The sequence below is a fragment of the Leuciscus leuciscus genome (assembly GCF_965113295.1).
Source record: "Leuciscus leuciscus genome assembly, chromosome: 2".
Taxonomy (NCBI): domain Eukaryota; kingdom Metazoa; phylum Chordata; class Actinopteri; order Cypriniformes; family Leuciscidae; genus Leuciscus; species Leuciscus leuciscus.
In genome coordinates this window covers 12105723-12119710 of record NC_138726.1, presented here as the reverse complement: position 1 = coordinate 12119710, position 13988 = coordinate 12105723, and the positions used below count along the sequence as shown (strand labels likewise).

Below are 13988 nucleotides of genomic sequence, written 5' to 3'. Positions count from 1 at the left end.
CTTTTGTAATGTCTCTCAGCCATCTCTCTTTCTACAGTCCTTCTTCAAATCTTCCTCTTGCTCGCTCTCTCTCCTGCCCCATCATGAGTGTATACGCCCCCTACTGCTGATTGGCTACAAGTGTGTTGTGGCACTTGGTCCGATCCACTTTCAACAGAACTTACTGCACCTTTAACTCTGTCATTTACTTACCCTCATCTCATTCGAAACCCATAACTATTGTTCATCTTCTGAGCATAAATTAAGATATTTTGTGCATCCATTGAAAGTGTAATCAAAATTTTCAAGCTTCAAAAGGTACATAAAGACATCCTATAAGTAATTCATATGAATTGAGCCGTTTAATCCAAGTCTACAGCAAAATATTGCTCATCAAATGAATATTGAACATTTCTTCTTTTTGTTCTGAAAATGAACAAAATTTGTTTGGAACAGCATGAGGGTGAGTAAATGATGACAAATTTTTTAGTTTTGGGTGAATTATATCCCTTCAATTAGCTTGTTTACCTTCTGATCAATCATATTTATAAATCTTTGACTGTTTACAGAAACATATTATTTATGAAATGTAACAAACAATTGAATCACCTTTCTAGGGCTATAACAACAAAAAATAGATTAGCATGAAATCATTTTGTAGTAACTCTTCAATATTTATCTGTAGGTCCAAAGCCATCTTTAATACGCTTTCAGAAGATGACCTGGGCATCTACTCTTGCTTCGTGACACACACTGATGGAGAGTCTGCCAGCTACACACTCTCTGAAGAAGGTAACTTTACCTGGCTTTTTCATTTTTGTATTTTAAAATGTGCCAAGTTAACATTTTTATTGATTGTGACATTTTCACTGTCCTGTTCCTAACAGCTCTAAAAGAACTCCTGAAGGTCAGCCACGACCACAAATTCCCCAGTGAGTACACATTATATAAGGTTTCACACTATCAGTTTTTTTATACGTTTTTTTTTTTATTTAATGTGTGCGCTCTTGCTCTATCCTGTGCACATTAGCATACTTTTAAGAGTACTTATTATGGAAATAATATATACTGTAAAAGAACAGAGTTAAGTCTTAATGGAAATGTAATGTTTTCGGACACTTAATTTAAATATATTTCTTATAATAAATTTGAAATTTAGTACAATTAAAATATAGAGTATAGTTAAAATTGTAATCAAGTGCTTCACACGTGCTTTAGTGTACATCAAAATAAGTGTACTTTAAAGCATGACAAAAGATTATTAAATCATAATTATTTAAAATTTACTTTAAAGTAAAACTTTTAGATTGACATTATTAAAAGTGAACTTAAGTGTGTTAAGGAACATAATCATGAAAGTGCTTAAAGACAGCACTCTCTTTTTTAAATCAATATTTTTAAGATTTACACAACTAAGCACACTTATTTTTCACAAGGATAGTTATATAAAACATGTATTTAAAATAACAGTTTGATTACACAGTGCCACCCTTACACAGTGTCCTAAACAGTACGTTTTTGTTCTGTCCTATAAACGAAAGCAAATTACACTATGATTTTTAAAATACAGCTCTGTGATGTAGGATTTTTTTTTAAATGAGATAGACAAAATGTTGCGTCATGTGATGCTTATTTTTTGGTTAGGACAAAGTGATGGTAAGGTTACATTTGAAAGATGCATCGCTTGTCACTTTTATTGCATCATGCCTGGTTAAGATGCTGTTTCAATACAAAACAGAGCATAAGTATCCAGGTTTCCATTCCATCATAGGCCTCCAATACAATGAACATTATGCAGGACCGAATTCTTGTTTTGTTCTATTGTTCTGTTATTACACTTTCTATTATCCACTTTCATCCCTCTTCTTCAGTCATCCCTCTGAAATCAGAGCTGGCCGTGGAGCTGCTGGAGAAGGGTAGAGTTCGCTTCTGGTTGCAGGCTGAAAAAATCTCTGCCAATGGAAAAGTTGAATACGTGTTCAATGACAATATGATCTCCCAGGGAGAGGTGAGAAGAATGCAGAAACAGGAGTACATGAAACATTACTCGTGCAATTCTTTGGAAACACTCATTTGGTTTGCTTCTGCATTAATAGTTTTTGTGTGTTGTAGAAATACAAGATGAACTTTGATAAAAATACTGGCATTATTGAGATGTTCATGGAGTCTCTGGGAAATGCGGACGAGGGAACATTCACTTTCCAGCTTCAAGATGGCAAAGCCACTAACCAGTCCAGTCTAGTGCTAATTGGAGATGGTACTAATCTAAAAGTCCATAAACACGTACATATATGTATCTCATTTATAGAGTTTGTACCAATGACAGCATCTCATTTCCTTCAGTGTTCAAGCAGTTACAAAAGGAATCCGAGTTCCAGAGAAAAGAATGGCATAGGAAGCAAGGTACGAGTATATTTACAGTACTGTATAAACACTGTAATATTTTTTTTTTTTTAAAAGCTTGTGAACAATGTGTTAAATGTTTCAAACAGTAATACATCATCACATGGCCTCGTTATTCCATGGATCCATAGAATGTACATATTATACTGTAAAAAGTACTAGTAGTATAGTATGGTCGTATGTCATTCCAGATACTGTGTTTGTACATTATTCACTGCTGTTTCTGCACTGTAAGGTCCACACTTCGTGGAGTATCTTGGTTATGAAGTCACACCTGAGTGCTGTGTAAGACTGAAGTGCAAGGTGAGTCTTCTCTCTAATAAAACACAACTGTAGTGCTGCCTGTTTCTTTGTTAGTGACATATTAACATGTGATCTAGGTTGGTAATATGAAGAAAGACTCCGTGGCCCTGTGGTATAAGGATGGACGAGAGGTCAAGGTCAATGAGAAACTGGATTTCTCTGAAGGAGTATTAACTTTGGAGATCACCCAGGTGAGAAAGCATTTCACTCATGCAGAGAAAAATATTTGGTGTAGAAACAATTTTCACCCAGAAATTGTTTGCCAATTTTACAAGAAACGGCAAATAACTAATTTAATTAAATGTAAAATTTTGAAGTGCTGTGGTATTTTCTTGTAAAACGTACTCCAGTAATCTTCAAAAAAACATTTTTTATAGTGGGTTACCCAGATATTACTCCTCATAACTTCACAAAATATTGTCAGCAAGTTACACAAACATTTAGTTAATATGTATCTAGAAGTATTTATTTAATGATTCAATTTGAATATAAATTTGACTATACTGTATATACCATATCGTTTCCACAAGTTACAAGCATAATTGTATTAATTAACTTATTACCACGTATTACTTATTCTCTTGTTGTAGTTCAAATCAGGACAAAAAAATGATAAAACATGCTCAATGATTTCTAAATTAAACTTTTTTATGGAAATAAAATTGATTAAAAAAGGACAGACAACAAACAACAATGTACATGACTTACATTATTTTAATTTGTAAATGTAAAATTGTGACAAAGTAAATAATGTGCTTACAATATTGACATAAAACACTAAAATTATATTAGGAAACTAGTCTACCACTTTTAATGCTTCAATATGCACACTTGTTTCATGTTTAATAATATAAAATATGGGATATTAATACAGTAAATTAATAATTTTCTTGAGCAGCAAATCATATTAGAAAATCAAGACTGGAGTTATAATGCTGAAAATTCAGCTCATCCATCATATGAATAAATAACTGTTCAATATGTAAATATATTTTAAATTGTAATAGTATTTCATAATATTACTGTTTTTTACAGTATTTTTGATCTAATAAATGTAGATTTGGTGAGAATAAGAGGCTTCTTTCAAAAAGATTAAAAAGTCTTCATGACCCCAAACTTTTGAACGATAGTGTATATGGGTTTTTAACATTTTCCACAACACTTTTCGTTCTTTCTTTTTTTTTTACATTTTCTCTTACTTTCTTGACCCATTATACAATATCTCCATTTTGCTCATTGTCATTTCTGTTTGTGATTCATTTTTCTGACCTTTTCTATCCCATATTATCAGTTTGGCTTTTCAGTCCTTCTCTCCTATGATAATTTTAACTTAAGCAATATCTGTTTGTATACAGTACATGTTTTTTTGTTTTTGTTGTTTTGTGCATCTGTCTTCATTCTCTTTCAAGTTTACTTCTTGCTTGTTACATTATTTTCTTTCTGCTTTTGTCAGATTGTTGTGGCCTACAGCATCCAGCGCATTCCTGTAGTGTTAGATTAGAGATCCCACACACACTTAAATTGTTAGGCATGTAATTGTTTTGATGAATTTTGTTTGTTTCTGTGTCAACGGCAGATTTCGAAAAAGGATGCTGGTATATATGAAGTAGTTCTGAAGGATGACAGAGGCAAAGACACCTCCACCCTCAACCTTACTGACCAAGGTAACAGCAGAAATATGCTTTAAAAGTACTAATAGCTACTATTATTAAACTCTCCAGAATTACTTTATGCACTTTATTTGAACAACTATGCATAAAGTACATACAGTACGTGTAAGATGTGAAGCACGGCCACTCTAAAATAAAGTGTTACCAAACATTTTATCCTATTTAAATCCATATCCCAAAATTTCACCGATTTTTCCCCACAAATGGTGCGGAAAATGTGAAGAAACTTATTTCTTCTTAATTTTATCTGTATGTTAAAGATGCTAATAATACTCGATCTTTTGTAAATAAACGTCTAACTTCTGTTTTCCAGGATTCAAAGACCTGATGAATCAGGTTTTCAGTGTTATCGGTAAGATTTACAACCTCATTTTCAAGCGTAAATGATTTTTATGAGGACATAGTAAACATAATTGAAAATGTCTTCTAAATCTCCACAGTACATCTTTACATTTAAACATGTAGTTTCAGCAATGCAGGACAAATGTTGACTTTCATTTTGTCCAGCAAACTCTTCCACTCAACTGAAGATCCAGAGCACAGAGGAGGGAATCAGGATCTACTCCTTCGTCAACTACTACAACGACGAGCTGCACGTCACCTGGCATCACAAGTAAGAGTCTTATCAAGCAATGTTACTGTAATTACTGTATATTATATACGCTTTACCCATGGTTTTACTGGTGACTGAATTTTTGTGGAGGCTTTTATGGATTTACGTTTTTTTTCCCTGAAGTTTAAATTCAACATTATATGTTGGCTTTACTTTCTCAGCTTGTGGTCACTGTAGTTGGAGACAGAGTATAGTTTTTACTGTGTGCGTGTGTACGTATGCTTTATTAAAGGGATGCTGCGATCGCATTCACCGAGCGCATTAAGAGTGGTGTGGTGGGTGAGCAGCTGTGGCTGCAGATCTCTGAGCCCACCGAGAAAGATAAAGGCAAATATGCCATTGAGTTCTTCGACGGGAAAGGAGGTTTGCGCAGAACTGTGGAACTGGCTGGACAAGGTGAGGAAACACATGCTCATACACACACCATATAATAGCTCTGTGCCAAAAACTAGGCACATGCTTTTGCTGTCTAATAGGGGTGGGTGATATGGCAAAAATATCATATCACAATTTTCTGAACATCTATAAGCAGTAGGCTTTTTATAATTAAATTTAAATTTCTAAAATATTAAAAAGTAGTAGTAGGAAGAATCAATAAATTATGAATAATTCACTGCCATTGTGAGAATAACATGTAATAATGCAATCAATAGAAAGTAACTGTAGTCTGATTTAAAAATGTAATATAATAGAATTACAAGTACTTCATTCTGGTAATCTGATTACGTTATCCAGATTACATTTAATCAGTTACTACCCAGCACATACTTGATTATAATTTTAACTATAGTGTGTTATTTGATATTACATGACAGTAAATATATTTTAAATGTACTAAATTGCAACTTTATCATTACAAATGTGTAATAACAAATATGTTTAAAACAAATACATTACATTCAAGTTTCATTTATGGTTTTAGTTTACCATAAATGCTTGTCAGTACATTTGGCAGTACACTTTAACCATTTTTCAGAGACAATAAAAGTAATAATAAAATTGCATATAAAGATGTACTAAAGTCCTACTGAAGTTTAAGTTCAACTAATTGCTTTTAATATATAAATTTAAACTAATGCAATTAAGCGTTTCTGTAACACTGTTCACAATAAATGTTGCAAACAGCAGATTTAAAGCAAACTGTACTCTCAAGATGTCCCAAAACAAAGGAACTGGGTATAAACACACAGCCACCGGTGCTCATTGGATACATGAGAGATAAATATCAGATGGAACAACAAAATATTCCAAGGCACTCATGTGGTTAAACGTAAAAAGTGTTTCGGCTTGACACAGCTTTCTTCAGGATGCACCTGAAGATCTCAAGATGTTCTCAGTGTTGTAGAAATCTGCTATTTGCCATCAACCATGAATCATTTATTAAGTGTGCAAAAGTGTCCGATTAGTTGTGGCTCCAATGAGGAATAAAACAAATTTTATAATAAATAATGATGCATATACATTACATTTTTTTCTTTTCAGCATTTGACGATGCATATGCTGAATTTCAAAGACTCAAGTAAGTGCCTTTAAGCTGAAAATGGTTTGTGATTTGTGATAGATAATATTCAACTTGACTGACTAAATAACGACAAATATTTTCTTTTCCCATCTTCAATTTTTTTCCTTAGGGCTGCAGCTATCGCAGAAAGAAGTGAGTAGATGAATGCAGAAATGCATGCTTGTTTAACACATCAATTTAACTGTATCTTCTGAAAGGTGGTGTGAGTGTAGCGGATATTTGTAATCTTTGTGTTTTCCTCAGATCGTGCTCGTGTGGCAGGTGGTCTGCCTGATGTTGTGACCATCCAAGAGGGCAAGGTACTGTACATGGTTCTCCACACGGTGTGAAAATAACTTTTCTGCACAGCTCCACAGAGAATTTTCCCACAAAAACAACAGCAACAACAACAAAAAAAACGTTCTGTTTTCAGTATCGCTCCATCTGTCTCTTCCCTTCTCTCTCATAGGCTTTGAACTTGACCTGCAATATCTCGGGTGACCCTGTACCAGAGGTCACTTGGCTGAAGAATGAACGTGAGATGGTTTCGGACGATCACTACATTCTGAAGTTTGAGTCAGGCAAGTTTGCCAGTTTCACCATCACCGGCGTCAATACGGCTGACTCCGGAAAGTACAGCATCCTGGTAAAAAACAAGTACGGTACGGAGAGCGGCGATTTCACCGTAAGTGTCTTCATCCCAGACGAGGAACACGGCAAGAAAAAATAAAGAAAATCACAAAATCAATAAGATTAATGAAAGATTTGAAAGGATTCTGAAAGATTTATAACAAGTTTTAACAATAATGCCCTATTATATTGAATATCTCAAGGTACACTCAGTCAAACGTTTGGAATAATTCAGATTTTTTTAATGTTTTTGATAGAAGTCTCTTCTGCTCACCAAGGCTGCATTTACTTGATCAAAGCATACAGTAAAAACAGTCATATTTTGAAATATCGTAACATTTTTAAAGAACCTATATAAATATATTTTATAATAAGTAATTTATTCCTGTAATTTGAATTTTCAGCATCATTATTCCAGTCTTCAGTGTCACATGATCCTTATATAAAATCATTTTTACTGTATTTTGATCAGACAATGCTCAAAAATATTTGTAAAAAATCAGTATTCTAAACTTTTGACTGTTTTATATCCTTAGTGGAGTGTACAAAATGGTGCTAATATCTTGGTTGCAGATTGAAAAGTGTTGGTCCAAGTTTTAATCCATCTGTACCCACATTTACAAATAGTGCTCTAATTGGAAACAAACTGTTTTAATCTATCTTTTTCTGTATAGATCTAGCTTTATAATAATTCTCCATTGTGGTGTTAGTAAAATAGTTTAAAGCCCAGATTTGAAAATGAATGCCGTTCTGACTGCAGATTGTATTGTGAGTGGCTTTCCGTATGTAGTTTTACTGTAAGAAGAAACAGATGCACTGATGTGCATAAAAGATCAACAGTTTTGAATTGAGGAACAAATGGATGCTCCGTTTTTGTACAGTTTATCATTATTCTGTCCTGAAAAGCAGGGGCTTAGATTCACAAAAAAACACTAAATACCGGTAGTTCACATTACAATTAATGTTGTAAAGACAACTTTAAATGTTGTTTAAATGAATCAATGACCCTGCTGCAAGGTTTCAATGGATACTTCACACTGCTAATAAATCACTGCACGTATGATCCCATTGTGCATAGCAGTTATGACTACACCTCCTGTTTTACCTCACAGATAATGATATGACTTCCTGTGTTATTTCCAATAAACGGAGCACATATTCTCTCAACTCCCTCTCTGTGTGGTTTCAGTGTTTCCCTTGTTTCTTCTCCACACTGTCCTTGTCTTTCACATCCCTCCTTCCTGAATCCCGCATCTGAGATGCTGATGTTGTCTCGTCGTCTGAACACCTGGACCAACCTAAACACGGTCACTAACTTTACCCTCAACTGCAGACCTAACCTGCCCACTCTCACAGACACTGAGTTCACAAATACTGTTTTTGTTTTCATAGCCTAATAGAAATGTTCAGAATAAATTTGAGGGTAAATAACTACTTTGTAGAACAGCATAGGAACATGTAACATGCTCATAATATTAGTTTTTATTAACATCCAAGTGGATGTTGTGCAAAACTTTTTAGTGCATCTAATTTTAAATAATAATTTGTCACAATTAAAAACAATTTGATTTGTGCATCCCTAAATTCAAGTCATGAAAATCTGGGGGGGAAAAGTCTGGAATACACTACACGACTTTTCAAATCTGAACAGATTTTTGAAACACAAGGCATCACACTTAACAACAAGAGAAAATCATCATACATTACACTAAACAACTGATCACACACTACCTTACTTTCAAGTTCTTCCCAACTTTCAGACAACAAACTTGTGTTAGGAGACGCATGAGATCAGATCAAAGTAACAATCCAACATGTTTGATTTCCACTAGTTGAATAGAATTACAGTCTGAAGAAAATCTGTGCCCAATATACACTACACTATTTTAAGTGAAATCTGCAGACTGGCTCTGACTTGTGGGAAATGGCATTGACTCGAGACTGAAATTCAAGGCAAAAATCTGAGTTTAAGTCTTTAGTCTTAGTAAGAGTTTTAGGCCTGGTTTCACAGACAGGGTTTAGATTAAGCCAGGATTAGGCCTTAGTTCAATTAAGACATTTAAGTAACTTATAAATGTGTCTTAGAAATAAACATTACTGATGTGCATCTTGAGACAAAACAGTGGCACTGACATATTTTAAGATATGACAGTGCAAGTTGCTTTCAAGTTAAACACCTCAAACATAAATTTTAGTCTGAGACTAGGCTTAAGCCTTAACTTTGAATCCGGGCAACAGTTGGTTAAGTGTGAAAATGTTAATAATTTGAATCTAACACTATAGTTTATTGGTTCGGTTACATATTCACACAACTGTCAATAACAGTGATTGACATTTTTTCATAAAAACACAGATGTAGGATTAGATTTGCAATAATGCAACTAATTTTCTCAACTTTTTATATTTATGTAAACTTGGTAAGTGATATTATTTTGATCACATACACACACACATACTTATATACAAGGTCTTCACTACCCCAAAATAATTGACACTTTCATGGTAATTTGGATTGATAATTTATAGTATTTAATCAAGAAATCATGGTTGATTGCATATGTACATCCGTGTAATTTGTGCTTCTTGCTCTTGCCAGTTGAATGCGATTGAAAACATGGGTGATTATGGTGTGATGTCATATCTGGCTGATGCAGATGGAAACGTGATTATTGGACCTGGGACTCCTGTACCCACTTCTCATTCAACAAAGCCTTCAACCAGATCAATTCCCACAACACCCACCCCAGTCACTCCAACTCAAACACCAACCCCAGCAAATCCAAACCCCAAAAATAAAACCACAGATACCCTGACCCCTGAAAATCAAACCCCAAGTATGCCAACTCCATCAACCCCACCAACTCAAATCCCAGAATATCAATCCCCAGGTACCGCTACCACCCCTGAAAATCAAACCTCAGATACCCCTATTCTCCAACACCCAGCTAATCTGACTTCCTCAATCTCAAATACATCCACTCCTGAACCCTTCACTCCCACACCAGGTGAGAAATCTGCAAATATCTCAATGGACGATAAGACGATAACAGCAATGCTGGAAGGTGAGAAAGGGTGCAGAAATACACAAGACATACAGACATACATAAACCTATTACATGCATCCTGATAAACCATATATGTGGCTTTGTGTGTGAAAGTGAGTGTTTGTTGGGGAAGGTGTAATTTACAGGTTTTGTTTCATACAGAGTCTGCGTCTAAATCAGATAATACCACTTTTACAGAGGCGGTTGAACCCATACATCACACTGACCATGTTGATGTACCTGTTTCTACAACTGCACCGGAAACCACATCTTCATCCGAACCGGAGCCCAGCCCAGAGGAAACTACAGCAGCTCTTGAAACTGCAAACGAGGATTGAAATGTGTGTGAAATGAAAGATGCTTAAAAATGCTTAAGGACACGGTTTAACTGTATTGTTGTTGTAGCACTTGGTATAGGGATTGTAACCATGTTAGTTATTGTTTTAGAGGTTATTTGATGTGTGTTTCTTCTCAAATGCCTGCTTTAGCATGTTAACTATCTGATCATCAGTGCTTACGGAGCCCCTAAAGGGACATAGTGATGGTAAAAATATATATATATATATTTCAATGCTTTTGCATTCTCGCAAAACTTTTGTGTTACCCAACAAACTCTGCATTCGCTCTTAAATCTTTTGTGATGGAAATATGAGAGGAAAAACTATATTTAAGCGCTTTTGCGAGTAAACGCTAGCCTGGTAATACCAGACTCTGCTACATCGCTTTGCTTCGTAGAGAGAGTCTGGAGTTCCGTAATAGAAAAACGTTTTCTTTACCGCCTGGGGGCGCTAGTCTGAAGCTTAAAATCATTGGTTACCCGTAAGCCAATCACATAACGTTTGGTTATGACGTGTGTTATGCACTGGCTCAGCCCTATTTTTTTACAGTCTATGGCTCAGCCGCATCTAACTTCCACTGTAAACACATGTATGATGCGAAAACAAAACCATCGAGCGAAATATCGGAGTGAACATGGCTGTGAACGACTTTTGCAGATTATGTGAAGTAAATCTACGCATCCACGGTACAATCAGCGTCTACGTCACGGCTCTCAGCCCGCCCTCTGTTCGTTGATTGGCCGGCTGTTTTCAGGCCGGAGGAAAACTGAGAGATAGGTCGCGGTCTCAGACTGAGTACAGGAGCGAAATGAAATAGAGCGGAAATACAAAGTCTGACGTAGTCAGGCTAAGTGAACGCAAAGTTTCTTGTGAAAACACGATACTTTTACGAAGGAATGCAAAGTTTCTCAGGGAACACAATAGTTTTGTGAAAGAATCCAAAGTTCCCTTTCGAAACTTTGACGCTCCGTCTGCCAAAGATAGTATGGGGAACACCATCAGTGACAAACATGCCAATTTATTGGCTGACGACAGTCCATGACATCACAAGCGGAGCGCCCGCAAGTATAAAAGGTTTTTTTTTTGTCTTCAGGAGCTGTTTGATTGAGTAGTGAGTGGTGAAAGCGAATGAACAATGGAACCAAGCAATGCCTCAGGAAGTGTGTGCCTCTGTGTACTAGGTTTCCGGGAGTGGAGCACGTTCAGCACTCGAGAGCTCCGCTCACACTTGGCCCTCTTCTTGAGGAATCAGGAACGAGCGTCTGCGCCTCATAGCTCAGCGAAGGCTAAAGTCATGGGGTTCACAGGTCAAGCTGGCAGAGGAATATGAGAGAGGGATTTATCTTTCTCATTCCTCTGTAATGGGCTTGAGTGATCAGTTGGATCAGGATGCACTGTCTTTGCTGTCCTCTGATCCAGCAGTAACTTTGGACAGTGATAAACTGCATTTATCCTGATCTCATTGCTTCCTTTTTTCATATGGAAGTGAAATAGTATTAGGTTCCCCCCCTTTTTGCAACAGTGGCTATTATGAAGGTTGTGAGACATATCTCCCCTTTGCTGGCTATAAATTACATATTTATAAATTATATGAGTGAATGGAGTCTTTTATCGATCCAGGAGATGTTTGCGTGAGTGCTCTCCCCTGAAGGTTCCCTATAGTGGGTTAAGTTTAGATGGCAAGAATTTTTGGCATTTATACTATGCCATTCTTGTATTTGCACTCCTCCTTGTGGATTAAAATGAAGGTTGCAATCTCCCCCTGGATGTAGTGGTATTACCAAAGGTCAAGTTAATATTCTCCCTTTGGTTAGTTCTCCTTAAGAGCTTTATCTATATAGGAAAAGCTGACATAGCTTAGCCATTATTCCTAGAGGTCTGCTCTCGGGGGCTTATAAGGCTATTCCTGTTCCGTGATGGAGGGAGGAAGGTTGTAAAGGCCGGGACTCCCCTTGCTATAGAACAGGGGTGCTCAATCCTGTTCCTGGAGATCTACCTACCTGCAGAGTTCAGTTCCAGCCTTGCTCCAACACATCTGTCTGTAATTATCAAGTGTTGCTGAAGATCTGTATCAGTGGTTTCATGCGTGTTTGATCAGGGTTGGAGCGGAACTTTGCAGGATGGTAGATCTCCAGGGAACAGGATTGGACACCCCGGCTATAGAGCATAGAATCTTGGGGATCATGTCCTACTATTAGAAGATATTGGCCTAGGGTGTAATACCACAATACAGTCTATGTAAGTCCTCAGGATCGCCTCGGGGTTGACAAGCTCTGACTCCGGCTTAGTATCCGTAAAGTCAATCATGAAATGCTCATAGCGCCTTCAACAGATGCGGAATTGAAGTTCCACTTAAAAAGGGAATGTCTAGGTTATGAAACCCTGGTTCCCTGATAAGAGGAACGAGACACTGCGTCTCGTTGCCATGCTTAGGGCTTGCCTGCAAGTCTCCTTCAGACAAAAGAGTTGATGACTTGTATTAAAGGCATCCTTTTATACTTACAGGTGCCCCACTTGTGACGTCATGGACAGCCAATAAATTGGCATGTTTGTCACTCTTGCTTCAAACACCGGTCATGCTGATGGCGTTCCCCATAGCATCTTTAGCAGATGTGGCATCTCGTTCCCCTTCTTATGGAACCGGTTACATACGTAACCTAAACGTTTCCCTGATGAACGCAATAGTGTTACGAAAGAACGCAAAGTTTCAAGGGCGAACGCAAAACTTTTGCAAGCAAACACAAAGTTTCTTGGGGGAATGCAATACTTTTGAAAGCAAATGCCAAGTTTCTTTGAGGAATGCAATAATTTTGCGAGAGAAGGCAAAGTTTCTAGGAGGAATGCAATAATTTTGTGATAGAATGCAAAGTTTCTCTGGGGAATGCAATCGTTTTGTGAAAGAATGAGTGAAAGCAATATTTTTACGGGAAAATGCAAAATCATTTCTTATCCCATCTCATATTCTTTCAATCACCATGTCTCGTTAGTGGTATCATAGTGCTTTGATGTCAACATGAAATTAAAATAGACACTTTTTACTTTTAATGCATATTTCTGGTCTTATTGTGCACAAAATTACGTTATAAAAAAAAAAAAACACCTCCACCTAGTGAAAGCGTTATATCCTTTAGGTCTGTTGCTAAAAACACTTTGCACTAAGTTTGCAGTACATGTTACATAGATGTTTATTCATTTAGCAAATGATTTAGCCAGCAGCTTTCAAAATAAAACAAGCAGAATAAATTATAAGGGAGGCGACAATACAAGTAGTGCTACATTAACATTTAATTGAATACTAGAATAATAGTGTAAGATTTATTAAATATCACTGAATTTAATTTCACATGTAAATGTTTTGAATATGTAATCTGCATGTTTATTTGTGATTAAATAAAATATACATCCAAACACTTGAGTGATGAATATATTTGACAATCAGCAAAACTGCAACACCTCAGTTATTGTTGTTTTTCACTTAATACTGGTCCAGATTTTCATTATCTCCTA

At 36.2% G+C, this 13988-nt stretch overlaps 1 protein-coding gene across 10 annotated transcripts in view; it reads left to right on the top strand.

Moving 5' to 3' along the window:
- Window positions 1-13605, top strand: part of myom1b (myomesin 1b) — a 61004-nt gene extending 47399 nt beyond the window's left edge. For 7 of the 10 annotated variants that reach the window (XM_082151313.1, XM_082151321.1, XM_082151317.1 and 4 more), the window contains 17 exons: window positions 665-771; window positions 867-911; window positions 1851-1987; window positions 2092-2236; window positions 2323-2382; window positions 2618-2685; window positions 2763-2876; window positions 4262-4349; window positions 4669-4707; window positions 4863-4968; window positions 5201-5364; window positions 6451-6487; window positions 6600-6622; window positions 6734-6789; window positions 6939-7154; window positions 9696-10161; window positions 10306-13605. In XM_082151313.1, coding sequence (XP_082007439.1) covers window positions 665-771; window positions 867-911; window positions 1851-1987; window positions 2092-2236; window positions 2323-2382; window positions 2618-2685; window positions 2763-2876; window positions 4262-4349; window positions 4669-4707; window positions 4863-4968; window positions 5201-5364; window positions 6451-6487; window positions 6600-6622; window positions 6734-6789; window positions 6939-7154; window positions 9696-10161; window positions 10306-10481 — 2047 coding nt within the window. In that variant the 3' untranslated portion in view covers window positions 10482-13605. Of the gene's footprint in view, window positions 1-664; window positions 772-866; window positions 912-1850; window positions 1988-2091; window positions 2237-2322; window positions 2383-2617; window positions 2686-2762; window positions 2877-4261; window positions 4350-4668; window positions 4708-4862; window positions 4969-5200; window positions 5365-6450; window positions 6488-6599; window positions 6623-6733; window positions 6790-6938; window positions 8267-9695; window positions 10162-10305 lie in introns of those variants that run through there. The other 3 variants (XM_082151314.1, XM_082151322.1, XM_082151319.1) reach the window with 2 other exon arrangements.
- Window positions 13606-13988: the final 383 nt, after the last annotated feature.